General features: G+C 57.2%; 1 protein-coding gene across 1 annotated transcript; it reads right to left on the reverse strand.

The window, feature by feature from the left end:
* Nucleotides 1-277: 277 nt before the first annotated feature.
* Nucleotides 278-26329, reverse strand: LASP1 (LIM and SH3 protein 1). Its single transcript, XM_065651040.1, has 7 exons — nucleotides 26204-26329; nucleotides 21911-22005; nucleotides 11245-11329; nucleotides 5636-5743; nucleotides 3393-3546; nucleotides 2635-2729; nucleotides 278-2414 (listed from the first exon to the last, which is right to left on the reverse strand). Exons 1-7 carry the CDS (start codon nucleotides 26270-26272, stop codon nucleotides 2241-2243), a joined length of 780 nt encoding a protein of 259 aa, XP_065507112.1. The 5' UTR covers nucleotides 26273-26329; the 3' UTR covers nucleotides 278-2240.
* Nucleotides 26330-26406: the final 77 nt, after the last annotated feature.

Here is a 26406-nt window from a genome sequence, read left to right on the forward strand (position 1 = left end):
AGCAAGAGCCGTGGAGCCTATATTTATTTTTTTTCTGCTAGCGCTGCAAATACAAATAACATCCTTCTCCACACACCTTCGAGATTTTCTTTTCCTGCAGTTGTTGTAAATCCCACCTTGGAGGCTGCAGCGGCTCCGGCCCCGTTGGCACCGGCGTTTGGCCTCCGACAGCAAGACCCCAAGATCCCCAACCCCGAGATCCCCCCCGTGTCCCAAAGGAGCGGAAAAACGGCCAGAAAAGCGACCGCAATCAAACCCGGCACAATCGGCAGGTAAAAATTATACTTTTATTTTTAATTTGAGTAAACCTGGGAAGAGAATCGGTTGGTTTGTTCCATTCGATGGTTTGGTTAAAAAGGCCAAATAACATTATTTGTTGCTTTTTTGTTTTTTTTTTAGAGGTGGGTGCTCAACCCGACAGGAAGGAGGACACGAGGACAAACCCCAATCAAGCGACGGATCTGGAAGAAAACACATTCTAAGCTCAGCACTGAAACGCAACTGGGGAAGCTGGGATGGACGAGGTCTATTTTACATGTGATGAGAAGCAATTTAGCTTTTTTTTTTTTTTTTTTTACTATTTTATTTATTTATTTTAAATACAGGTCTAGGTGCTTTTCAGCTATGAAAAAAAGGCAAAAAAGTGCATAAGTCGAGAGAAAAAGGCAAGAAATCAAGCAGTAAGAGGTTTGTTTCCCATGGTGGGGGGAGAAGGGGCAGGGGGTGGCAGGGGAGCATTAGGACGATGGTTTCAAGGTAGCATTAAAAAAAGGTCTGTATACCAAAACATAATTGCGTGTGTTATTTGGTCCATTAAAAACCAGTTTATTCACATTGATACTCCCCCTTGATCCCAGACAAGGTGATGAAGAGGACGAGCAGGAGCCGCCCCCTCTGTCCCGCCGCCCCCTCTCTCCTGCTCGGGTTTAGTTTTAGTCTCGGTTTAGCACCAACCGGGATTCCCATCCCGTAAACCCATCCCGGCTGCTTCGGGGGTCCCGTTTGCACCCCGAGGGGACGGCGGGGCCACCGTCCCCGTCACACGTTTGGCAGAGAAGAGCATCCCAACCCGGCACGGGCTTCCAGTTCTCCTGTCCCTGCCCAGCCCCTTCGGAGCCCAAAAGGGAAGGGGACAGGGATGCGCTTGGAGATTTTGGTCCGTGACGTGACCCCGAGGCAGCGGTGGCACCAAAAGCCGCCAGCGCTGGGGACCGACGAGAGGTGCGGGGTGGCTCGGGGTGCCCAATTCTGGTCTCTGCCACTCGAGACGGAGCTGCCGGAGGGGACGGTCACCCAGGACGGTCCCCAGCGCGGTGGCAGAGGGGGAGGACGTTTCACAGAGGCGCGGGGAAGGGGGCTGAGCCTCCCGGCCCCCCCCGAGCATCCCCCAGCAGGCAGGGTCCCCAAAACCCCACAGCAGCGAAAGCAGGAAGGTTCTGGGTGAATTTAGGGAGCAAGAGGCTGCCCCGGCACGGGGGGCGCAGGGGACCCCCAGACCTCGGCCCAAAGACAGAAAAGCCGGAGCTGCGGGGGGGACGCGAGGTGGGGGTGTCGCAGTGCTCCCCGACCCGCCAGAACCGGGCAGGCAAAGCAAAACCGCGGCTGCTCCTTTCCCAGGGGAGACGGGACGAGGCAGCGGCAGGAGCCGCCCCAGGGCTGTCCGGAGCAGCCGCTCCACGTCCCACGGAGAAAGATTTTGTTTAAGATTCAAACCGCGAACGTTTTTCTGTTTTGAGGACGGAAGGGAGCGAAACGGGACGGAAAAAACGGAGCAGAGGAGCCAGGGGAAGCGACGGGACGAGGCAGAGCGAGCATCCCTCGCCTCGCCCGCGCAGACGTCTCCGCCCGTCCCGCCAGCGCGGGGGGAATTTGGTCCTGACAGCGGGTCCCCCCCTCCCTTTGCCGGGTCCCAGCGACTCCGGCTGCTCCCCCAGCCAGAAAATACCCAAGTGCCCGGGAGAGCTCGAGAGGAGGGAGCCCGGGGGAGCAGGAAAGCTGCGGCGGTTTGGTCCCTCGAGCCCCCACCATCCCTCGCAGACGGTCCCTTGGTCCCGACAGAGCTAGAACGAAGCTAAAATTGGCAAGAGAAACCGGAGGCGGCTGCAGAAACACAGAGTAACCGAGATGTCAGGACACGGCCCCGGCAGAGCACGCGGGAGAAGGGAACTGGGGCACGGAGACGCACACACACAGGCCGGGGGGGGCTCGGCTGTCACCCCCGCCCCGTCCCCTCCCGCGGCTCAAATGGCCTCCACGTAGTTGGCGGGGAGCATCCCCGTGTCCCCCGTGCGCTCCACCGTGCCGTACATCCACCCGTCGTCGATCTGCTGCACGTTGATGATGGTGTCGCCGTCCTGGAAGGAAACTTCATCTTCATCGGCCGCGTTGTAGTCGTAGACGGCGCGGAAACGCTTCTGCGGGGAGAGAGGGGACATGGGGTCAGAGCCCCCCGAGCCAAACCCAGCGGGTTTTCCCCCAATGCGGGTGCTGCTCTGTGACAGGGACCAGGCAGCAGCATCACCCCCGCCACCCGTTCAAAACTGCTCCTCCCCTGCTCGGGGGGAGCAAACCCTGACCCCCAGGGAGGGAAAACGGGGGGTGGTTTTGGGGTGCGAGCCCGGGGTGTGCGCTCACCCCCCCTCCAGACGGAGCGTTGCGCTGTGTCGAGGCCGGTGCCGCCGGCTCCTTGTAGCCGTAGGACTGAGACGGCGGCGGCTGCTGCTGGTAAACTGGGGGGGGGAGACAAGAACATAAAAACCATTGTGTCAGCACTGGTGTGGGCAGTGACCGGCCCGCGCTGGGAATGGGGAGGCCAAACTGCAAATCCCGGGGTCACTTTGGGCCCCTCGCGCCAAGAAAGGCCTCGAGGTGCTGGAGCGAGTTGAGAGAAGGGAACGGAGCTGGTGAGGGGCTGGAGCACAAGGGTGATGGGAGCGGCTGAGGGAGCTGGGGGTTCAGCTGGAGAACAGGAGCTGAGGGGAGACCTTCTGATCTCTGACCTGCCTGAAAGGAGCTTGGAGCCAGGGGGGGTCGGGCTCTGCTCCCCAGGAACAAGCGCCAGGAGCAGAGGAAACGGCCTCAAGTTGCGCCAGGGGAGGTTGAGGTTGGATGTGGGGAACAATTTCTTCCCCAAAGGGCTGTGGGGCATTGGAACAGGCTGCCCAGGGCAGTGCTGGAGTCACCATCCCTGGAGGGGTTGGACAGACGGACACGAGGTTCTCAGGACATGGGGCAGCGCTGGGGTGGGTTATGGTTGCACTCCATGATCTTGAGGGGCTTTTCCAACCAAAAGGATTCTGTGACAGCTCCGTTGGCGGGAGCTGGGATGCGGGGGACACACAAAGCCCCTCACGAAGAACAGCAACCGGGGGTTTGTGCCCCCCCGGCCTTACCCGGGGTGCTGGGCTGGACGTGGTGAGGCGGCGGCTGCTGCTCGGCGGGCCTGCGGTAACTGCTGCTCTCCTGGGAGTTCCTGCCCTCCAGCTCCGCACCCTCGCTGGGACCCGGGCCCATCCTGCTCCTCTCGAATTCTTCGTGGTATTTTATCTGCAGGGACGGGGAAGGAGAGGTCAGCGCCGCGGGGCAGCCCTGGGCTGAGCCCAGACCCTTTCAATGCCACCAACATCCTTCACCTCGTGCCAGCTGATTTCTTTTTGTCACCAAGGACTCGGCATCAGCCATCACGCCTCCCCACACAGCCCCATGGGGCTTCCCCCTCCCATCTCCCCAGGGACATTTGCTCAGACCTGTTCGTGGCAACGAGGAGCTTTACGCGTCCTATGCGTGACATACGCAACTTTGTCAGGCGTGGGTGAGATTCAAACCCAGGCTCCCGAGCCCCCAAGGCTGCAGTAGCGCGGAGCAAATGGAGCAAAAGCATCTTTAGGAGACATCCCCCCCGGCACACGCCGAATTCGTTGTGCAACCCCCCAGCCCCGGGCCGGGCACAGCGGGTGCCGGGGAGGTACCGCTCCCAAATCCACCCCCGGATCTCGCTTTAAGCGAAGCCTGAGAGCCCTTCGGGGTTTTCCTTTGAAGGAAACTCAAAGCAGACACCACCAAACACACCAGCGCGGAGGGTTCCCCCCCGCAGCGGGCAGGGTTAACCCAACCGCCCGGGTGTGGGCGTAAAAATTAATAGCCACTTGTGTTAATGAGTGCAGCGCTATCGGAAAGCACCTGGAGCCCATTTGGCTGCTGGTTAAACAGTTATTTACTGGAGGGCACTCCAGCAGGCTCCCCCGCAGAGCCTGGAGCTGAGCCACCCTCCCAGGAGCAGGGACGGCTTGGGGACAGCGTTTCCCAGCTTGGGGACAGCGTTTCCCAGCTTGGGGACAGCGTTTCCCAGCTTGGGGACAGCGTTTCCCAGTGCTCGCAGGCTCCAGTTTGCACAGCTCCATCTCCAGGAGGTTTTCCCTGTGGCCAGGAGGGTTTCCCCATGCCCAGGACCATATCGGCACCTTCTGCCCCCCCGGGAGCGACCCGCTGCTTGCTGAGCTGGGATTTCCGCAGGGAGGGGGGTTTCGTTTCTGTGTTTTTGTTAATTGGGTCACAGCAACCCCAGGCTGGCAGCCAGATGCCCACGGGGAAGCTGCTGAAAACGGCAACGGCAGCTGCGAGAGGGCGAAGGGGCCTGATCCCATCGCTCTGCTCGGTTCTTTAGTGCCCCCCGAGCAGCCACAGATTCTCTTGGTTCTTCTCAGCTCAGCTGCTGCCAGATCGGACCCCACCGAGAAGCTCCCCCAAGGGAAGATCTCCCAGCCGGGTCCCTTTCCCAAGCGGGATTCCCTCCCCAGCCCTCGGCGTCCCGGGTTGGTGTGCAGATAACACCCCGCGGCTCCCCCAGGATACACCAGCACTTGCCAGAGAGCTGCACAACGGGAGCAGAAGAAAAGGGAATAAACAACATAAACCACCTCCTGCCGCCCTCCTGGGTGTTCTCCTGGTTGCGTGTGAGCTCCCAGCGCGGGTGCAGACACCGTCCCCCCTCTCCCTGCACCCCAAACCCTCCTCCCCGGGGGTGCAGAGAGCAGCTGCCACCCTGGGGCTTTGTCCCCAAGGTCGGGGACGCTTCAGGGTGGCAAAGCGAGAGCAGCTCGGGGCGCTGCAGAGCTACAGAAGCTCCCCGGAGGTTTCTCACGCAAAGCTGCTCTCCGGGGGAGGCTGCAGGTCAGGGAGATGCTCCCCAGCCCTGCTCGGCTTTCGCAACAGCTCCTGGGCATTGGATAAGGAACACACACGATTTTCGGTAGCGGTTAAAGGTGAATTAACTTCCTGCCTGCTGCTGAGGGCGGATGCTGCTGTGCCTGGGAGCGCAGGGTGAGTTTGGGTAGGGGGCAGATAAACCCCCTCACAGCACCCAGTGCTGCAGCTGCCCCTGCGAGCATCCAGCCCCGCGAGCATCCAGCCCCGCGAGCATCCTCCTCCTTCACCATGGCAACGGCATCCGCAGCTGCCGCGTACCTGGGCGCGGACAGAGGCTGCTGGTGAAGCACAAGCTGCCGTTGAACCTGGGCATGGTTCTAATGTAATTTTTTGGAAATAGAAGAGCTGGGTCTCCTGCATATACGCGACAGACCCTCCTGTGGGAGGAAGGCCACGGCAACAGCCCGGGCAGAGATTCGGAGCTACTCACGTTGCTGATCTGATCCTGAGTCTTTTTAATTCTCTGCAGCTCCGGGGTGTCGGTCACCATGCTGAAGCCTTTCCCCTTGTTCTTCTCAAACTCCTCCTTGTAGCGAATCTGGGTACAAAAGCAAGAAAAAACATATTTAGATGCATGTACTTCAGGAGATGCAGCAGCTTTCTGTTACACAATTATATAACACCTGGACCTCTACATTGCTCCGGCGACCCCCCAGTGTCTCCAGTAACAGCAAAGTGGGGCATTGCCACAAGCAGAAACTCGAAACCACCTTCCTATGCACCTGCTGAGCTTGTTTCCCTTTCAGCAGGGCCAGGGGTGACTTGGATTTACCTTGAATTCCCCGAGTCACGTACCAGGGAGCAGCTGACCCGTGACAACCCCCCTGCTCGGGAGCCCCAAGGGTTTTACGAGCGTTTCCACGGCAGGGGCCATTCAGCCACCTCTGGGGAGAAATTCACCTGGGAAGACGTAACGAAACCAGAGCGTGGAGGCTGGCAAAACACAGGCATCCTCATTTCTGTTTGCCAGACACCGACATCAGCATCAATTCATCCCTTCCCATCACACCCAGGAGCTGAAAAGTCCTTGTTTTCTTTGGTTTGTGTTTTAATTTTTTTTTAATAGAGCATTTTTAATATTTTAATGTTTTAATATAGCATTTTTAATATTGCATCATTTTTAATATAGCAGCATTTTTTTTTAATATAGCAGCATTTTTTTTTTAACATAGCACAGCTCTGCTGTGAGGACGGGCTGAGAGCTGGGGCCGCGTGCCTGGCCCGCGCAGCAGCTGGCCGCTGGGGCTGCCCATCACCCCGGCCGCTGGGCTGGGGCTGCCCATCACCCCGGCCGCTGGGCTGGGGCTGCCCATCACCCCGGCCGCTGGGCTGGGGCTGCCCATCACCCTGGCCGCTGGGCTGGGGCTGCCCATCACCCTGGCCCCTGGGCTGGGGCTGCCCATCACCCCGGCCGCTGGGCTGGGGCTGCAAAGGAAGAGCTTTGCAAGGCCAGGGTTGTGCCCGCGGATCCGCGCCGGGCTCAGCGCCGTGCCAAGATCAACCCGGGAGGCAGGATAAAGCTGATTTATCCCTCACACACACACACGCTCCTCCAGACCTCACATACTTGCCTCCCATCCAGACGGCGCATCCAGCTGGGCCTGGAAACACCTTTCGGGAAAAGCTGCCAAATGTTTTTATAATTTGTTCTGGGGAAGCCAAGACACGGCTCTGCTGTCAGCCTGGCTCCAGCATGGGACCTGGCACAGGGACGGGGACACTGATGTCCCCAGCTGAGACCCCTCGAGGGCTGCGGGAGACCCTGGGTACCCCAGAACACGGTGCTCTGCTCACAAACCCAACATTTCCTACCCTGCAATCCAGCAGAAATGCCAGTTTTGGGAGCGTGTCAGAGCCCCTGCACCCTCTTCACCGCCACGGGCTGTCACAGAATCCCCCAGATTGATGGTGCCATACACGACTCACGGGACGTTTCTAACTCCAACGTGACATTAAAAAGCAAAAAGGCTCAATGAACCAGGCTGCAGAGTCCACCCTGGGAGGATATTAATACAACCAAGATGCCAAAGCACAGCAGAGGAACACGAGAGACCAGTTTCAAGGCAGAAGTCTCCATTTCCTTGGAGCAATAAGAGAGGAAAAAAAATCCCCAAAAACACCCCCAACAAACCAAAGCACAACTTGCTGGGTGGGGTAAAGAACGCAGGTCGAACATCCCCGATTGGGAAGGAGCAGCCCGGAGGTGTCAGCCGTGGGGCACGAGGTGAAGAACAGCGCTACAAACCGGCGACACAGGCTCACGCGGGAGGGGGTGCCTCAGCCCCGCAACCTGCTCTGCAAAGCGCCAGCCCCGGTTCGCTCGGCCGCAGCGACGGGGGGGTGCGATTGCCCTTTATCTGCCCCCTTTTCAGTAAAAGCCCGTTTTCTGCGGGGTGCCAGCCCTGCTGGGGCGCTTGGAGACACTGCTGGGAGGAAGAGGGTTTATCCCGCAGCCTCCGGCTCAGCCCGACGCGAGGAGGAGACACCACGTACCAGCTGTGAACGCACAAGTTGACGAGATGTAAGAAATCCAAGCTGGAAAGATAAAGAATTACCAAGCGAGAAGCTAATCGCAAGGCTAAGCAGTGCTTTTGATAAGTTCTGTATTTTTATCCTCCTAAATCCATCCCCCCCGCTCCATATATATACATATATATTTTTTTTTTACCCCTCTAACTTTCAGGCTACAGGGACTCAGCCCTAAAAACCCCACTGTACAGGGATGTCTGACCGCAGGGGGGACCCAATCGAGGAGTCACAGAAGATGCTGGTACCCAGGGGCAGATCCAACCCAAAACGCACGTCCAGGGCTGGTACCCGCAGCGAACTGCCAGGGAAATCTGAGCACGGCACGAGCATCCTCATCCCACAGTAATAGTAACAATAAAATGGGATCCATAATTAATTTCCCCACAGGAATTGTGATAAGGACAGCAACAACTCGCGCGTCCACGAACGGCCCTTCGCACGTCGCAGCCCCCGGCTCAAGCACATTAAACCCTCCTCACGTCCGCGGCCCCGATGTCACCGACAGCAGCTCCCCGAGGTGACAGATGTGGGGACCGGCCTCCCACGCCGCGGGAGCCTCCACCCGCCGCCAGGAAGGGCTGCACCCAAAAACGCCCATTTTAAGAGCCGGACAGAGGAGCCACAGGACGGGAACCTGCAATTTTCTTGCCGCGCGTGGGCTGTGAGAGCCGGGTGCAGGCGTCAGAGCCGTCACTTTGGGGACTCGTTTAGCCCCACCAGACACCATTATCCAGCACCTCCCGGTGACCGGAATGGGAGACGCCTCCTCCGCGGACACAAATAGCGGAGACGGCGGCAGCGACATCAAACAGCTCCGGTGAACCGCTGGATTTTCCAGTTGCACCAGCACGGACTGGGAGGGTATTTTTGGTGGGAGGGAATTTGGGATCAGCCTCCTCTGGGTCGCACACTTGGACGGCAGCTCCAGAGGAATGGGCAAAGCTGCTGGGGAGATTCACAGAACCATTTTGGTTGGAAAAGCCCCTCAAGATCATGGAGTCCACCCGTTCCCCAGCCCCGGCGCTGCCCCATGTCCTGAGAACCTCATGTCCGTCTGTCCAACCCCTCCAGGGATGGTGACTCCAGCACTGCCCTGGGCAGCCTGTTCCAATGCCCCACAGCCCTTTGGGGAAGAAATTGTTCCCCAGATCCAACCTCAACCTCCCCTGGCGCAACTTGAGGCCGTTTCCTTGCCGAACCCCCAGCTCCCTCATCTGCTCCCATCACACTTGTGCTCCAGCCCCTTCCCCAGCTTCATTTCCCACCAGCCCTTCCCTGTCTCAGCTCCAGTTCACCCAGTTAATTTGCAAGGCTGGACCCCACTGCCAGCTCTGGAAGGGCTCAAGTGACCTGTTCCTGTCCCCAAGTGTTTGCTCAGCTCCTGCAATTAGTAAGAAAGAATTGACAATAAACCAGAGCAGCAGCTGGTTTTTCTTCAAGAAATACAAACATTTGGCACTTGGAAAACAGGAGACTCCCTTTGTAGGCAGAACAAAGGCAGAGAGGAATTAAGATCTTATCTGAAGCGTGTTTAGGTTCTGTCCTCCCCAGGGCTCTGGCAGATCCCCCCTCCCACCCGCTGCCCCCGCACCCCTCTGCCAGCACCCAAACCACCAGCACCCCCTCCTCAGATAAATCCTCCTTTTGCAGCTCATCCTGGTGGGAAACCTGCCCTGAAAACGTGGGGTGCTGGTGCCTGGAACACCCTCCCTGCACCACAGCCCCTTTTCCGAGGTGCGACCAAGTGCAGAAGGTTCTCCCAGGGCTGTGATCCCAGCTCCGGCTGGGTCCTGGTGCCCAACTTCTGGAGCTGCAGGCTGGAAAGAACGAAGATTCCCCCACCCCTGAAGATTCCCCCACCCCTGCGAGCATCTGGCTTTGCCTCCAGCCGCCTCCCACACACCACAAGGAGCTGAACGTCCCGAGCAGCGACAGCAAAGCCTGGGAAGCGGAGCACCCTCCGTCCCTCCCCAGGGTCTGCTTTAATAAGCAACGACTAATGAAGAGCCCGAATTCATTGTAAGAAACACACTGGAGACTCCGGACTCCTCGGTGCAGTATTATCCCGATTGTTACCATGGAAAAGCAACCGTGTCCCCTCAACCGCTCTGCGAAACACAAAGCCAGCCCCAGGCTGAGCTCTGGCTCTAAGCTGGAGCCAAAAGCTGGGCTTGTGCAAGCCAGGGAGCTGTTGGGCAACTGGCTCTGTGGAAGAGACGTTACTAAAGACGAGGTTTCAAAACTCAATGGTGGCTGCAGGGGCACCAGCAGCTCTGTCTGCAAAGGGGTGATGTCCTGGGGTTCCCCCTCCTCCTCCTCCATGCATTATTCCCATGCAATTTGCTTTTCAGCTCCTGGCACCATCAGGCTAATGGGAGGAGAAGGCAGGAAGGTCAGAGCATCCTTCACGGCACAGCAGGGAGAGCAGCGCAGCGATCCTGAAAAACGGCTGCTCGCCCCCAAAACACCGCGGCGACGGCAAAGCCGGTGCCATCCTCCCTCCGCCCAGCGCTGAGCAACACGCTGACAGCACCCCGGGCGGTCTTTTTTGCCCCTTTTCAAAGGAAAATAATTCAATAGGTTCCCAGAAGGGTTGCCACACCCTGTGTTCTCCTGTGAGACGCTGACTCAAGCCAAAATTGCCCCTGGATGCGTTTTCTACCAGCGCAGCGCGCTCGGAGCACACGCCTGCAGCTCTGTGACACCGAAGCTCGTGACGGCAGTTCAGGGCATCATCTCGAGATGCTTCAACAGCCTCTCAGCTCAGCAAAGTCCCAGGTCACCCACCACAGCTGCCCGTTTCTGTGCTGACCTTGCCCTTTTCCAGCTGGTTTCTCCCCCAAAATCGGTGCTCACATTTCTGTTCTCGGTGTTTTGGAGTTAGAGAAGGAAACCAGGGATTGCTGCTCAGCCCACCCAAGGGTCCAAGAGCCAAGCGGTTCCCACCGCATCATCGGGCGATTTTTGGGGCGAGAACCCAGCCCACAGCTGCGTGCCAAGGCTGGGGACTCCTGCTGATCCAGGGACACCCTCAGGGTATAAAACAGGACACGTCTGGACAACACCCTTCTCAAGCAGGCTCTTCCCACTAGAGAAAAAAAAAATCCTTATCTGTGCCAGTCATTATCCCTTCTATCTGTTTATTTTTGCTTGCCAGAGCCTCCAAGCCCAACACGACTTGGGTTTACGCGGAATTCTCGCCTAGAGAGTCAACGCCTGTTTGCAATTTCACCCAGTGTTGCTGCTGGATGGGAGCAGGGAAACGATAAACTGGTGCAAGGCAGGGACGGGGAGCAGAGGGTTTTGTGCTGGACCCTTCCCGTCCCTGGGAGGTCACAGCAGCCACGGATGAAGGGATGAGCAAACACGGCTGAGATGGGAGAGACCCTAGAGGAGGCACCAAACCCGCCTCTCCCTCCTTGGTGCAGGAAAGCGCCGGATGCAGGAGGACGTGGGGAGACGGGGGCGACGGGGGAGACTGTGGGGAGACGGGGGAGACCGCAGGCTCACCTGGCTCTGGAGCTCGCTCTGCTGCTTGAGACGCAGGTTCTCGGGGGTGTCTGCCACCATGGTGAAGGACTGCTTCGGGTAGTGTCTGACGAGGAAAAAAATAGACGTTATTAGTCATTATATTCCTATGGTCATGACCACGCTCGCTGCCCCTTCCATCCCGTGGCCGGCAGCAGCACCGGGGCTGCAGAAGCCCCTGGGCTGTGGGAGCTTGTGGGTTCCAGTATCAGCAATTATCTGCTTGCAGAACCAGCATTAGCACCTCTGCCCAGGGCTAATCAAAATGCGGTCAAACGAGCAGAAAAGCAGCTGCATGTGGAGGAGTTGGGTGGAAAGCTGCTGCCTCGGAGCAGGGCTGGCGGAGCAGGACAGCGACAGATAAGCGACCGCAGACCTGCAAGAGCAGCACGAACCTCGGAGTAAAGCAGCAATGCAGGAAACTCGAGAATAAAAATAGCTGCCTCAGCCTCACCGAAAAAATAAAGAGAACCCCCCCGCCCCAAGCACACAGAAACCAAACAATGCAGATGTGGTTTGCAGAAAGGGGAAAAGACAACTCAGCAAGCAGCAGCGCGCTTGTCCCGGCGGGGCAGGGACGTCACCTGCTGCCAGGGCTGTCACCACCAGCACCATCCCAGCTGCTTTTTGGGAGGTGGGAGTCAACCCCAGGGTCCCCGAGGGGTGGGAAACACTCTGCCCATCTCAGGGCAACCGTCCCATCAGCATCCGATGGGCATCAGCCAGGAGAGCCCAGCCAGCTCTCATCCCAATACTAACAATAATAAGCCTAACTTAACCATCCACAGCCCCCAAAACATCCAGCACTAAGATCGAAAAGGGACAAGAATCAGTTTTAGGCAAACAACAGATCACCAACTGCTTGGGGGGATAGAGTTTAATCTCTGTTTAGATTAATCTGATTAGAGGGGATATAGCGCTGTGTGCTCAGGCTCCGTTCCCCGCTACCTTTGGGCACTGGTGCGTCAAAGCTTCGCGCTGGGATCCGGCGTCAAGGCGGGTATTTCACCACAACACTGCCCGCAGCAAAATTCCTGCGTTACGACTCCAATAATGATAAAAATCTGGTTCTCCAGGAGGGTCTGGAGCTCAGCGGGAGCAGCGGACACCGCGCTGGGCATAGATTTGCTGTTTATTTAAGCGCTCTGGACGTTGAGGTGCTGGGTTAATGCATCCATACCTTGAAGGGACAGTATGGAGGGAAACAGCCCCATTTGTCACTGCAAAGACGACAAAACCCCTTCATAGCAGCCCAGGGGCTCTGGTGGCCAAGGAAGGTGAATTTAACAGCCCGGGCTCAGGGGATGCTGCATCTCAGCTGTTTGCGGGGACAATCCCTCTCCCCTTCCAAAAAGGCAAATGGCTACAAGGAGGTTTGGATCTGCTGAGCAGAGTCCAGAGCAAACAGCACCAGCAGGATACGGGCATTTTTAAAATTTTCTTTCAATTTTTTTTTTTTTTTTTTTTTTTTTAAACCCTGGTGCAGCTGCTGGGGAAGCTCAGGCTTAACACTAGTGCTGATCCAATAAGTGACCATCTCAGCTTACGGGGCCAGGAGAGCCCAGTCCAAAACTCATCTCTTGGTTCATTGAGTTACCGCTCACATCCCGCAGCCCTTTCCCGAGTTTCCTGGAAGTCACCGCCTGATTAACACCAAAGCCAAAGAAAACAAAGTCACTTTTGAAAAATACAAATAGCTAAAAAGCTAAATGCCCTCCCGGATCGCCGATTCTCCATTTGCAGGTTGGGGCTGGAAGGCAACGGGCCGCACAGCCCAGCCGTGAGGGTGCGAACAGAGCTCTGTCCCAGCCCGGGGAGCCCCCATTGCCATCGCTGCCCGGTGGCTTCGCAAAGCCCAATTTTTTCCTGCTGCTCAGCAGCAGCTTTTACAGAGAAGCCCAATTTAAACAGCAAGGGCACCACAGCCAGACACATGGCTCCTGTGAAGGGCAAATGCAATGTTTAAGCGGCGTGCACCGCCGGGCAGAGCTGCGCTGCGGCTCGGGAGCTGCCGGAGGATGCGCCGGTGCTGGCAGCAGAAATCATCCCGTTGCCGTGGCAACCGCATCCCCTGCCCTGGCCATGCTGATAACGCTGCGCCCCCGCACAGAGGGAACCCCGAGTCACCGCCAGGGCTGGAAACAGAGGAATTCACCCCTGTGGAACCCAAAACTGAAAAAGCCACAGCCGTAGGGGAGAAAATACATAAAAATAATCTGCAAGGCAACCAACAGCCCTGCTTGGTGCATTTGCAGCCGCAGTCCGGCGAGGGAGAGGAAGAGATAACTCCAGACCGCACAGACCGAGCTAGAATTTGGTTTCCGCTGCTGTTGGATTTTGAGGAAATCTCCCCAGGGTTCGAGGCAGGTTTTTACTCAGCCTCGAGCCCCTGCAGACGGTTGTGAGGAGGGAGAGTCATCTGTCCATCTGCGCCAGGCGTGGGATGAAATGCACACGTTGAGTATCCTCCCCCGAGATTAAGCATCGCTTTGCTACCCAGCTTGTGAGAGCTGCCTGATAAAAAAAAGAAATAAAAATAAAAGGCATTTCAGTCCTTGGGGAATTTAAGGGCAGGGGCTCCTGCTGCAGGAGCAGTGACGGTCCCCAAAGCCAGCGTGTCCCCCAGCACAGAGATGCCTGGGTCCCCGCCACGCAGGGGAAAAACCACCCCCTGCGCATGAGAATCAGCCACAGCAAGAGTCAGCGATAAATTAAATCTTAATGAGGAGGCAGCGAGTGAGCTGCCTTGGGTTGCAGCGCGTGCGTGGGAACGGGGCGTCCGCGGGACCCGCGGCAAAAACGGGCACGTCCCCGCGTGTGGGGGGCGGCTGGCGGAACAGACCCCGTCCTGCCCCTTTTCACGGGCAGAAAGCCACGGACAGAGCGGAGCGGCGGGTCCTCGCTGCCCTCCCCCAGCCGGCACCAGAAATAGGTCTTGGCTGGGGAAGCGGGGAAGGGGGAGGGCGTTTTATTGCTCAACCTGCTTTGCTTTTTCAGAAGGAGCGTGAGCGACACACGCCAAATCCACCCGCGCAATTATCCTCACCGGCAGGGACCGCAGCCAACGGCTTCCGAAACTGGGACCGGCAGGAATTCCAGTGCCCACCACAGCTCCCATGGAGCACTGAGCCCAAAAATCAATGGAGAAAGAGGATTTCTGCTGCAGAAGGGATGGATCACGCTGCAGGAGCTCGTCTGGCCGTTGCCAGCAGGTCACACTCCCTGCCCTGCCGCCCTCCGCTCCCTTTTTCTGCAGAAACACTCACTTCCTAAGTTAGTGCAACAGGCAGAGAACCCTGCGGGGAACAAAAAGGGACTTGAAGGGGAGATGGAGCCTTGAAGGGCCATAAGAAAAACCCTCCGGGCTCCACAGGCTTCAGGCGCAAGCAGCTGAGAACACAAACAGGGGGAAAGCTGCTTCAAACCATCCCTCTCCTGCCGAGCTGCGAGGAAATAATTAGTCCCACGCACCCTCAGATGCGACATTTGTGTCAAGTCTGCTGCTCAGCGATCGCCGTTCAGGCGAAACCAGTAACCTTTCGAGAACACACCCGAGCGAGGTACCTGGATCCTGCTTCTGGGTGAGGCTGCAACAGGATCCCGACGTTTTGCTCGTGTTTCGGCAGGAGCACCGCGGTGTTTTCCCTGCCCGAGGGTGCCGGGGGGTGAAGCGGAACGGGAGCCAAGTGTTGGTGGGTCTCGGCGCCCACGTGGTGCCGCAGCATCACCCAGACACGGATTATTTTTGGGACTTGCGAGGAACCTGCTGGTGTGGGGGCAGAGCCGGCAGACGGGCGGGGGATTGGCCTCGCACTTCGGGGTCTCCCCTCAGACACCCCCAGCACCCCCCCTGCGCCTGACGAGTTTAATGAACGGGACGATGAACAGGGCATCCCTCCCCGCCGCTGTCAGATGAAGCAAAGCAGCACACGAGTATGTGGGGCAGCGGGACACGTGATGGAGCGAGGACTCGGCGCTCGCGGCAGCGCATCCTCGCTCGGGGTGGCGGAAAAAAATCACCCCCAGCTCCACAGCACCTCGGGCGACGGCGCCCATCGGGAGAGACGCTACGGAAAGCCACCCCAAAGAAAGGAATGGAAGAGGCGGATCAGGAGAGGAGGAGCACGGCTGTGGCGGGGACAGCTTCACTTTCTACAAGTCTCGGTCTCTCTTCCCTCGGCTCGGCACGGAGCGTCCGCACCCCGGGGACGCAGTCCCAAACCTGCAAAAAAAACCCAGTGCGCGCAGCTCCTCCAAAAATAGGAGCTTTACAGCCCGCAGCGAGACCCACGCACGAGCCCTTTGCAAGACACCGGTCCAGCCACGGCCAGAGATGAGGCTGCTTTTTGTTGTTGCATCGCTAAATCAGGTCAGTTGAGCCTCCTCCAGACAGAGCCCGTCTGGCTCCCGCATTAGGAGCGCTCTGGCGATAGAGGCCACGAGCCGCCTTCCCAGGGAGCCAAGTGCCAGCGCTTAAACTTCTGCCTTGGGAGCTTTGCACAAGCTGGAAAAGGAGTTAAACTTCAATAAGGAGACTGGTGGGACAACTAAAAACACATTTAAACGCACCGCGGCACCATCCAGCTGTTCTACAAAGAGAGAACTGATAAGGTCTGGTAGCCACAGGGCCCAGACTTGGCGTCTTCGGCACGACTCAAATACGTATCTGTTCCTACATAGATTGTGTGCGAGCAGATTTGAATGTTTAGAAGAGTCTCCCCAGCTCAAAGTGCTGCTTGTATTTAATCCAGGCTGCTTTAAAGCAAACGCTTTTGGGAGATCTGTCCAGCGAGCAGCGGCGCAGACTTTAGCACTGGATGCAAATACATCGTGTCCCTTCGCCACCCTCAGACCTGCCCCTCGGAGGGGACGGTCACCTTTGTGCAGCTGTGTCGGGGTTTTGGGGAAGGAGAGTTAAACAGAGGAAGCAATCGGCTCTGCCAGAGGCTCCCGAGTTCACATCCTGCCTTTCAAAGGGTTGCAGATTCTTGGGGACAAGCTTAAAAAAAAATAACCTTTTTTTTCTAATAATAAAAACAGCACCACGCCAGTTTGCAGAGGGCTTGCAAACATTCTACTATTAAAAAAAAAAAAACCACAAAACACCCCCCACAAACCAACACAACAAAAAAAGAGCAGGCCACAGAGAAAAACTTCAGTTCCTCCCAGCGTTTTCAGGGAGAAGCTGCCCAAAGGGCCGGTCCAGCCCTCCACGCGTGCAGCTGCCGCGGGTTCCCGGCAGCCGCCCCCCGCCCAGCCAAAAACCGCCTCTGCGTGAAGTAACTCGGAGCACAACCGTGCAGGGTGTCACTTCCAAAATCCCGCCCCGCTGCTCACCCAAGGTACCGGTGCCAGGATCGCACGGGGCTGGAGAAGCAAAACCCATCGCCCCCAGCCCCAGGAGGGCAGTTTTGGGGTGGGGAGCAGGGGTTTGCTCGGCCAGCGCATCCCTCAGCAGCACCCAGCTCATCCCCAGCCCCAAAGGCTCTGCCAGCGCCAGCCCAGGGTGTCGCGGAGCAGCCCGACTCAAAACAGCCTGTTTTGCACAAACCTGCTGTAATCCATCACGGGGAAGATTTCAAGGGAATGCAGAACAGGGGCTGCCAAGCTGTGGAGTCAGGAGGCACTGCTGGAAGGAGGCTGCGCTCGCCCCAGCGGAGCCCTGCGGGTCCCGGCCGCCCCTTCGCTGGCTGTGGGAACGGCGGCACAGCCCGGCTGGCTTTCCACGCGGTTTCTCGGCCCCAGGCGGGGATAAAGCAAGTTGGGGCAGTCAACATCCATCCGCAGCCCTCGCAAGGTCGGTGCCGGGCGGGCGCCTCAGTCACCGGGGTTAGTCTGGGTTTAGCCTTTACCAACAAGCAGGCACCCCGCAGCTGAAGCGGGAGAACTCCAGCAGCAGTTGGGAAACAAGGAATCATTGAATCATTTTGGTTGGAAAAGCCAACCAAACTCAAGATCACGGAGTCCACCCGCTCCCCAGCCCCGGCGCTGCCCCACGTCCTGAGAACCTCATGTCCGTCTGTCCAACCCCTCCAGGGATGGTGACTCCAGCACTGCCCTGGGCAGCCTGTTCCAATGCCCCACAGCCCTTGGGGGAAGAAATTGTTCCAAATATCCTCCTGTTCTCCAGGCTGAACCCCCCAGGTCCCTCAGCCGCTCCCCATCACACTTGTGCTCCAGGTTGCGCACACCAAAGCATCACAGGTTTAAACTCATCTCCAGCAGCATCCACCGCAGGGAGAAACCCGCCCTGGCGAGGGGGTAACGGCTGCGGCTGGGGGGCGGCAGAGCCCTAGAGAAGGATTTTGGATTTCCAGGAGGAACGACGTCAGCGCTGAGAGGTCTCCCCATCAACCCCGGTACACAGACAGCGCTTGGAGTCAGCCATCCCCCAGCATTCAGAAAACAGCCTCCACCCCAAAGAGAATTCACTAACGTTTGCAGCTTGCCAACCATTAAATCATGGTGTTGGTCAGGAGAACCTTCCCATATTCCACGTCCTGCACAGAACGCGCACCAGGGAGCCCTTCCCCAAACACAGCAGAGGTGAAGCACAAGATCCCAGATCCTCAAAGCCACACGTTGGGGTCTTTCCCCCCCACAACAGCAGCAGATGGGGAGGCCAGCTTTCATTTACAGCGAGATAAAAAAAACAAGCAGTCTGTTCAGAGCTCCACGGCACGCAAAGTGTGCACGCCGAGGCAGAACAGCAGCTCTTCTCCTCCAGAAACCCGGCACAAACAAAGCCTGGGATAAACACCTGGACTCCATCCCAGCGCCACAGTTGTTCCTCCTTCCCTTCCTGCCCCCCCCTTCCCCTAAACTTGGAAGATCAATTTATTAACATAGTAGGCTGCTACCAGATGGAGCGGAGAGGGATGCCAAGAACGGATCGCTGGCTCCTCGGGAGGCTCTGAGCCGCTCACCAACTTTTTCCAAGTGAGGATTCAGCCCAGCGCTACGGGACTGCTCGCTCCGAATGGAAAAGCGAGGATCTTAGTGGCGAAAAATCCGCCAGGGAGGTTCTTTGGGTCATCAGCAGCAATTTTACAAGTTTACAGCAAGTTTTACAGTCCCAGGAATACCAGGTCTAGGTAAGCCGGGCAGGGCAGCTGCGGAGCCGCTTGTCCTGACTCCGGGCAGAGGAATGTCCCCAATCCCTGGGGACACACCAGGGTGGAGGAATGTCCCCAGTCCCTGGGGACACACCACACGCACCCCACCAGCTGGGGTTTCTCTGCGAGGAAAGTCAGCTCCTCGAAGGAAAGCTGAAGTCACGCAGGTACGGCAGATGGAGGGTGCGGGGACCCCGCCGACACACCTATGGAAGATATTTTTGGCAGTCTCGCTTGGGCTTTAACCCCTTTTTGAGGGGGAAAACAAGCCGGTTTAGCAAGGGGGATGCGGAGATGCAGCGGCGCCGCGATTTCGTCGTGTGCCCGGGACGGGCAGAGGGTCTCGCTCGGCAGCTCCGTGTCCCCGTGCGCACCCGAACGAAGGACGATGCTGCTGCTCGCTGGGGCAGGAGGCAGCGCTGAGCGGCGGGCCATCGACTGCCTGCCAGCCCGTCCGCAGCGCTAAGGAAATACAAAAAAAAAAAACCACAAAAAATCCAGCCCTGTGGGGTGCGCGGGCAGCAAACGGCCCCGTGGTGAGCCGTGCGCCGGGAGCGCAGCCTGAGCTGAGATGCAACAGGGCGATCGCTTGTTTATCAGCACGGATTCGGGCAAACCCACAGCTCCAAGATAAAGCTGAGCCTCAGGTGTCACCGAGGGAAAGGAGGAGAACAACCCTGCGGCCGAGACAAAGGCAGATCAAGAGCTTTTTGCCCAGGATCCTGCTCCTTCTCCCCATCCCAGGATCCTGCTCCTTCTCCCCATCCCAGGATCCTGCTCCTTCTCCCCATCCCAGCACAAGCCCCCTGCCGCACTCCAAGCGGTGATGCCTCGGAAGATGCCGGCTCCCCAGACCGAATATGCGGCTCCGAACTCTCGGGTGGGATCTTTCAAGGCCCAGATTGGTGCTGCACACGGAGCTGCTGGTCACCAGGGAGGGGACCAGAGCCCCAGCACCGCGGGTGCCACCCCCGTCTGGCACACAACCAAGTCCCCTTACCCCTTCTGCATAACGAGCAAGAAATTAAAGCCTATATATAACGCATATTTAGGAGCAGCTGGTCCCTTTGAACAGTCCCGCCCGTCCTTTGCATCCAGCAGAAGCTTCAGACTCCACCTGGACCTTCACTTCTACCTGTTTGAGCTCAAAGCGCCCAGGGAAGGAGCTGAGCCCAGCCTTGAATTCTGCTCCCGGTGCACAACCAGTCACCCCAGCGCCCAGCTGAAGTCCAAAGAGCGACGGCGAGGAGGGCGGCGACGGTCGCGTCTGCCACCGAGCTCCCAACGGCGCCGGGCAAGGTTAACCAGCCGCCTTCTCGAAGGGCTTCGCAGGGATTTTTGCTGGGGGGATGTCAGATGGGGAGGAAGCCCAGCCCTCTTCCTCCTGCTCTCTTGAAGAAAGAAACTCAGGAATTTGGCGGGCGGCCACGGCTCGAACAGAGGAGACCCTGTGCTGAGGCATGTTCAGAAAAAGCAGCCTCTACCCTGCCAGGATAAACGTTGCTTTTCCACCCCCTTCTCAGGGGACAGAAGATGCTGCCCCTCAGCTCCAGCCTCAGCAGAAGCTGTTCAGAAAGGCTGAGCATGTTCTGGACACCTCGCCCGTTCATTTCTCCCTTCCCAAGATATCCTGGGGGCAGCAGCTGAGAAGGAACCAAACCCGCATCCTTTGGCTGGAGTTTCCCCTTCACCCCGCGTCTGGGCATCGCAACCATCCAGCCTCCACCCCAAAAACACGGGGATGGCAAAAAATCCTCCTGTGACGGCAGTTTTCTCACCTCCCTTCGCTTTACGGCATTGCCAGGCAAGGTAGGAGGGGGAAAAAAAAAAAATAATGTGGGTTTTTGTACACAACTGGAACATCCAGGGCTGCCCTGGGCTAGAGGTAAGAGACAACTGCATCTTCATCAGAAAGGCTGTTAAAGGGTTAAGGCAGCAAAGCAGCATCAAAGGCAGCTCCAGAGCAGAGGGGGTTGAGAAACTGAGATGGGTCGGGGTTGCGCAGACTCCTTGGAATCTCAGGAATTTCCCATTATTATCCCACTTCCCTTGCAGCGGCAGCGAGGGAGCAAAGAACCGGACCCCAGGTCCGGCAGCAGAAGCACCACGGACGGGCAGGGCTCAGCGCCAGAGCTGGCACCAGGGTGCCCAGAGGAGAAAAACCGCGGGTCAGGACACTAGGAACAGCCTGGGGGTCTTATCTCCTGCAAATGAAGGTCCCAAGCTCAGAGATCCCGGGGTGGTTGGACCAGAACCAGGGTGGGTTGAGACCTGCACAGCCCAAGAACAAGCATCCCTCTAACCCACACCTCACCCCGCTCAGACCAGGGCTGGCGCCCCCCATACAACCGGGTCACCAAGACTTATTTGCTGCTTTTCACACAATTCCCACCCTGCATTTCAAGGCAAGAGCCCAGGACACAACCATTGTACCAGTTGAGACTCGAACGCTGCCAATCTCATCCCAGTTCAACACAAGTTTTGATTGTGACTTGTCCACCACCACCTGATATCAGCAATAACCAACCCACGCAAGAGCTGCACAAGCGGAAAGTTTCTGCTAAGGCACCACAGGGCCGATGGTTTTACCGCTTCTCCTTGTCTCAGACACTAACAGGGTAATACCCATCTTACAAGGATGCTGTCAGGATTAAAGCTTTTAAAGTAGTCTTGTGAACCCGCCATGCTATACAAGTGCTAAGCAGTATTATGTTATCTAATTTTCTTTCTAAGAGCTGTTAATGTACAAGAAGCAGCTACAAAATTCTTATTGCAAAGCTGCTTTACAGACATTAAGAAACATGTCAAGTATGTAGAGCTCAGTGCTTCCATATGAACCAAGGACTCAGGTTCATTATGCAATAGCGGAGCACAGAAAGCTGTGCACAAATAAGGGTCCTTCTTGATAAGAAAAAATGGGGACCAGGGAACATCCACCCCTTGAAAGATCCAGGAAAGCAAACTGAGGTGTGATACCGGCAGCTGCTCTCATTCTACCCTGCTCAGGAGCGAAGGATTTTGCATTCAAGCTGTATTTACCTTCATAACACCCGGGGCAAGCGCCAGTAGATGAGGGCGAATGCCCTTGGCACAGGCTGCGGTGACAGCCGTGTCCCCACGCGGTGTCACACGCCCCCGCACACCAGGGCATTCCTCCTCTCCCCAGACACCTACCGGGGTGGGATAAACACCTTTTTATTTCCCCTTCTTTACGGGGATGCAGATTCAGATCAACTCCACGTAAACACCTGCTTGTATTTGAATTTTTTTTCCACTTTTTGTCTCCCCAAGCCGGAACTGGAGAGCAGCCATCAGCTGCCGTTTAAGCCTAGAAAACATCGATTTAACACCAGCATTGACTGGCCAGTGTGACCCCTCCAGCCAGGGCTTCACGTGCACCCCCAGAAACGCCGGGGAGCAGCAGGGAAGGACGGTTTGTGCCGAGGTCAGGGCTCCCGAACCCCCTTGTTTCAGGAGGCGAGGAGGGTCCAAACCCCCCAGCACCTCCCGGCCCCGCGGCAGCGGAGACTCACGCGTTGCAATACGGCTTCTTCTCGTAGCCCTTGTAGTTCTTCATGTTTAGGGTCATCTTGCAGGTCTCGCAGTGGAAGCATGCTTTATGCCAGAACTGGAAAAGAGAGACAAGGCAATCATTAGCATGAGTGACTTGCAAAACGGGGCCACGTCCCACTGGAATCGCACGACTCCAACTCGGCGGCTCCTCCAGCCTGGGGGCGGCATCCCTGACCCCTGCAAAACCCTGAGGGCAGACAATATTCTTGCTGGTTTAAGACCCAAGTAAATCCCCCCGACCCTCCCAATGCATCTCCGCTCAACAGGGCAGCAACGCTTGCGACTTGCATTATAGCAGCATCTTGCTTTCTTATCTCCAGACCAGGAATTCATCAGGTTTGGCCAAATACACAAGGCGAGACGCCTCCTACTACGAAAGAGTCACAACCACCACCCCGGTGAGCAGGGAGCTGGTAACAGATGTGGTTTGCAGGCTTCAAAGTCGCTGCTTTAGTGGTTTTTTTTTTTGCTGATGTTAGCCAAGAGATAGCCAGACGAGCAGGTCAGGTGAGGCTGCAGAGACTCCGAGCCAAGGAAACCCAGGTGGAGAAAAGGTTCTCATGAGAAGACACCACTGTTGTACATGCAATTTGGTGTATAATCCCCAGCTTCTCAAACCCTTGGCCCCAGAGGACGCAGGATCACCCCAAGAACCCCTCGGCCCCCCTGCCCATGGCGGGGGTGTCAGGAGCCAACACGGGGGAGACGGCAGCGAGGAAGAGGAGCTGCCAGCCTGGCCTTTTGGTGCAGGGCATTTTTTCATCCTCTCCCCCACAGCTCTTGTACCAGCAGCCTCAGGTTGTCCCCACGCCCTGGCGTTTGTCACCCCAACACAGTTTTCTTTTTGACCAGTGAAAGACCCTCCGGGTGCAGTTGCACCCCACACAGACCAAGGCTGATGCTCTGCCGGTCACCGAGTGACCAGGCTGGAGGGGTCTGGGGCGACTTCCCAGGGACCAGAGCAGAATCTGACCCAACTCCTTCAGCAACCCCCCCTGCATAGCACAAGCCTGCAGAACCAGGGGAAGAACGAGCCAAAAGCCACATCACCAGCTCACAATAGCAAGGAGACGACGGTCAGCAAGCGCAGTGTGACGCCCGGACCTGGAGCCAGGCACACTGTGCAGCGAGCAAACCGGGGAGAACAGCTGGCGGCTCTTGCTGCGATTTCCACCCTTAAGCTTTAAACGAGAAGTCATTTCCACCAGCTAAGCCAAGCCTAACCCTTGTGCCACCCACCGCATGTACCGCACCCCCGCGTACAAACACCCCCGCGGCTCCACCAGACGGTGACTCAGCCCACAAGGACAATTCGCCTCATTTCAGTTGCTCAGAGCAACGTATTTGTTCTTTTCCTCCAGTTATACTGGCTGCTGGCAGCAAGGGAGGGTTCGTTCCTGCACTGCACACCGGTCTGTACCAACACCCTCCTGCACCGGGTTACTTCCCGCTCTGAGACTTACGGACAGACAAACAGCTGAGCCCGGACCTCTCCGGGCATCTCCCAAGTTACAGCCTTCCAGCTGCGTTACCTTAATTAACAGACTTCCCCGAGCCTTGTCAGCCATTCATAGCTTTGCATAAATACCAGAGATGCCGCTATAAATATGTAGAGATGAATTGACAGACAACGTGACTTCAGAGCCGCCTCCTCCAGGAGCACCCGCGGCCCCAGGAGCCACCGGGTGTCTGGCGACACCAGCGTCCCCGGCCCACGGCAGCTTCCCCAGCAGAAGGGATGCGCTCAGGTGGCCTTCACCCTCGGCCAGGGACTAATTAATGTGTATTCCTGCCTCAGTTTGCACCAGGGGTTGCTCAGCAAAGGCGTTTCTGTCCTGTGGCTCTTGCAAAGGGCTCTCTGCAGCCCGAGCGACCCAGAGAGCACTCACCCCATCTCCAAGCCTTGCTGCCGCTAAACCGACAGTAATAACGCCAGAATCTAAAGCGGCACTAAAAGGAGAGCTGCACCGCAGCACAGACACAGGGGAACGGCAATTACATCGGCTTCCAGTAACGCTGCCGCTCGCCCTCCAGCCCGGCTGCGGAGAAAAGAGGACAAGTTTCAAATGGGTTTTTAGAGGAGCATTAACACCCGTGTTTTCCAGTTCCAAGCCCGAAGTGCTGCGAACATCTGGAGCTGATGCTGGGGACGGCAGCTCAGCCCATGTCCCAGTACATTGTCCCCCATGAGAAGCACCGTGGCTGTTTTGGGGGAGGTGGAGCCCTTGAAGCAACTTTGCCACTCAGTGGATGTGGGGGCAGCGCTCAGTCCACCTCGGTGTATCCCCTTAGAGCTCCTACTACAGCCACACGACACCCTCCACCAGGCAAAGCTGCTGCTCCGCACACGCATCACTTGAGACTCAAGGCTTAGAGAACGTAAGGAGACTCCTTAGGCTGGAGGCAAAGCCTTGATGGGGTTTAATGCACTGGAACAGCTCATTCAAACTTCTTTCATTTTCGAAAAAAAAAATTATAAAAATGATCTGACATCAGCTTGACGTGGGTTCAGCAGTTGCAGCTGCAACCGCCGAGCCCCGCGGGGGGTGGCACAGGAGATGTCACTTCCCCAGCGGAAGCCAAACGCATCACCCAGCACCTTATCGGGGCGGGGGGGAAGGGAACGACACCCAGTTCCCCAAACCCCAGCGGGGCACTTGCCTTCCGCAAGGCGACAAAGCCAAGGGTCAAGACGCTGAACTCCAGTTTCACGCGAGTGGGAGCTGTGGGCGGCCAGTCCCGCTCCTCCAGCCGCTGCATTTGTGAAGCCTGATGAAGCAGCAAGTTTTTTTTTTTTTTTCCTCATCTGCCGTAAATCTCAGAAGGGAAACGGTCTTTCCTGATTTCACTACCAAGAGAAAAACCAAGTGCATCTGCTTGTCAACACACCAGCAAAAAAAAAAAAAGGCAAAAAATAGCTGAAAGGCAACGACATGCACACTTTTTCTCCCAGAAGCCCGTCATTATTGCTGCCTGCGGTTCAACTTCAGCCCCAGCAGCGCTTATGCAAACAACAGCAGAGCTGCCCTTTCAACTTTGCTCGGGGTAGAGGAAAAAACCCAGGAGGAAGGAGCTGCAATAACACCGGGCCCATCCCGAGCTCTTACGGGAAGCGGGGAGACGCTTCCCGCTGCCACCTCACCAGCCAGAAACCCCAGGAAAAATTAACACGGGGGGAATCAGCGAGTGGGGAGCCACTTGTTTAGGGGGTGCTGCATTGCAAGGCTGACCACGCGATGATTCGTAGCAAGAAAAAGCTCCTAAGACATCTAGAAGTACAAGAGGGTGACTGCAGCCTCATGCTCCTGAACATCTGGAATTTGCTCAAAAGTGGCCCAAATCCCAACCACTGCACAGGATGGAGCAACGGGTCACCCCCCCCCCCTTTTTTCCTTCTAATTACCCCCAGTTTGGATACCCAAATTTGATATCCTGCAGCTACCGGGGGCCAGCGCGGGCGGCAGGAGACAAAGTCCGTGCAACGTGGGGCTGAGGGTTCAGCTCCCAGCCCTCCCCAGCTCCAGGAAGAAACATCATCTGTGAAAAATGCGAGTGCAGGGTCTGCTGCAGCTCAGGAATGTGCTGCGAGACCCGCGCATTCTTCCAGTGCCTTTTTAGTGCCTAAACTGGTCATCCCAGAGGCTGGAAGAAGAGGGGGAGGATGGGGGGGCTCTGCTCTCCGGGAGGGGTTAAACCAAAGGCAAATCCCACGGGAGCCGGGTGTGAGGGTTTCACCATCACCTTCCTCAGGGTGCACAGAAGCTTTGTTTTTGCTGGGGAAATAACCCAAAACGGAGTCTCAAACCGTTTGCACACAAGCAAGCTGTAAAGACTAAATCCTGGAACAGAGAAGTATCAATTGGGATAGAAAAAAAAAAAAAAAAAAAAAAAGGAAAAAAAAGCTCGGCTAATGCAAACCAGATGGGGTTCCCGGTTTCAGGGGGAGCGTTAACTGTTGCTTTCCAGCCGCCTCCGTGGGCGCCTGGGGCTGCTGCTGCTGCTTTTTAATTATACGTTAATTTAAGGAAAAGGCCCCAAATGCTCAGGCAAAGGGGTCCTGGTCCACGGAACGAGGTGGTGTCACCCCCGGGTGGGGCTGGAAGGATCGTGAGTCCCGACCCCACGGGACAACCGGGCGACCCCCGTGACCACAGAAATACCCACGGGAAAGGGCTGGAAAAACCGTCCCACCCAGCAGAGACCCCACGGAAAAGCATAAAGACCCCCCCAGCCGCTCCACGCGTGTCGCTCACCTTATCCAAGCAGTTCACCTTCTCGGTGGGATACACGATTTTCCCGCAGCGAGCGCAATTTGGGTTCATAGCTGCAATTTTAAGGATTTTTGGGGGGGAGGGGGGCGGTTCAGCTCCCACCCGCCGCCGTCGCTGCTTCTGAAGCGCCGCCCGCGCCGCCGCGCCCCTAAATAGGGATTGGGGGGGAAGGGGCGGGGCGGCGG

The sequence above is a fragment of the Caloenas nicobarica genome, chromosome 24, assembly GCF_036013445.1.
Source record: "Caloenas nicobarica isolate bCalNic1 chromosome 24, bCalNic1.hap1, whole genome shotgun sequence".
NCBI classification, from domain to species: Eukaryota; Metazoa; Chordata; class Aves; order Columbiformes; family Columbidae; genus Caloenas; species Caloenas nicobarica.

Excerpts from the sequence above, each read along its gene's own strand:
- LASP1 (XM_065651040.1), bottom strand. The coding sequence starts at position 26,272 with ATGAACCCAAATTGCGCTCGCTGCGGGAAAATCGTGTATCCCACCGAG. Across the intron at positions 5,744-11,244 it reads AGAGCGAGCTCCAGAGCCAG|ATTCGCTACAAGGAGGAGTT; the intron begins GTGAGCCTGCGG and ends TTTTGTACCCAG. Across the intron at positions 2,415-2,634 it reads ACGCTCCGTCTGGAGGGGGG|AAGCGTTTCCGCGCCGTCTA; the intron begins GTGAGCGCACAC and ends CTCTCCCCGCAG.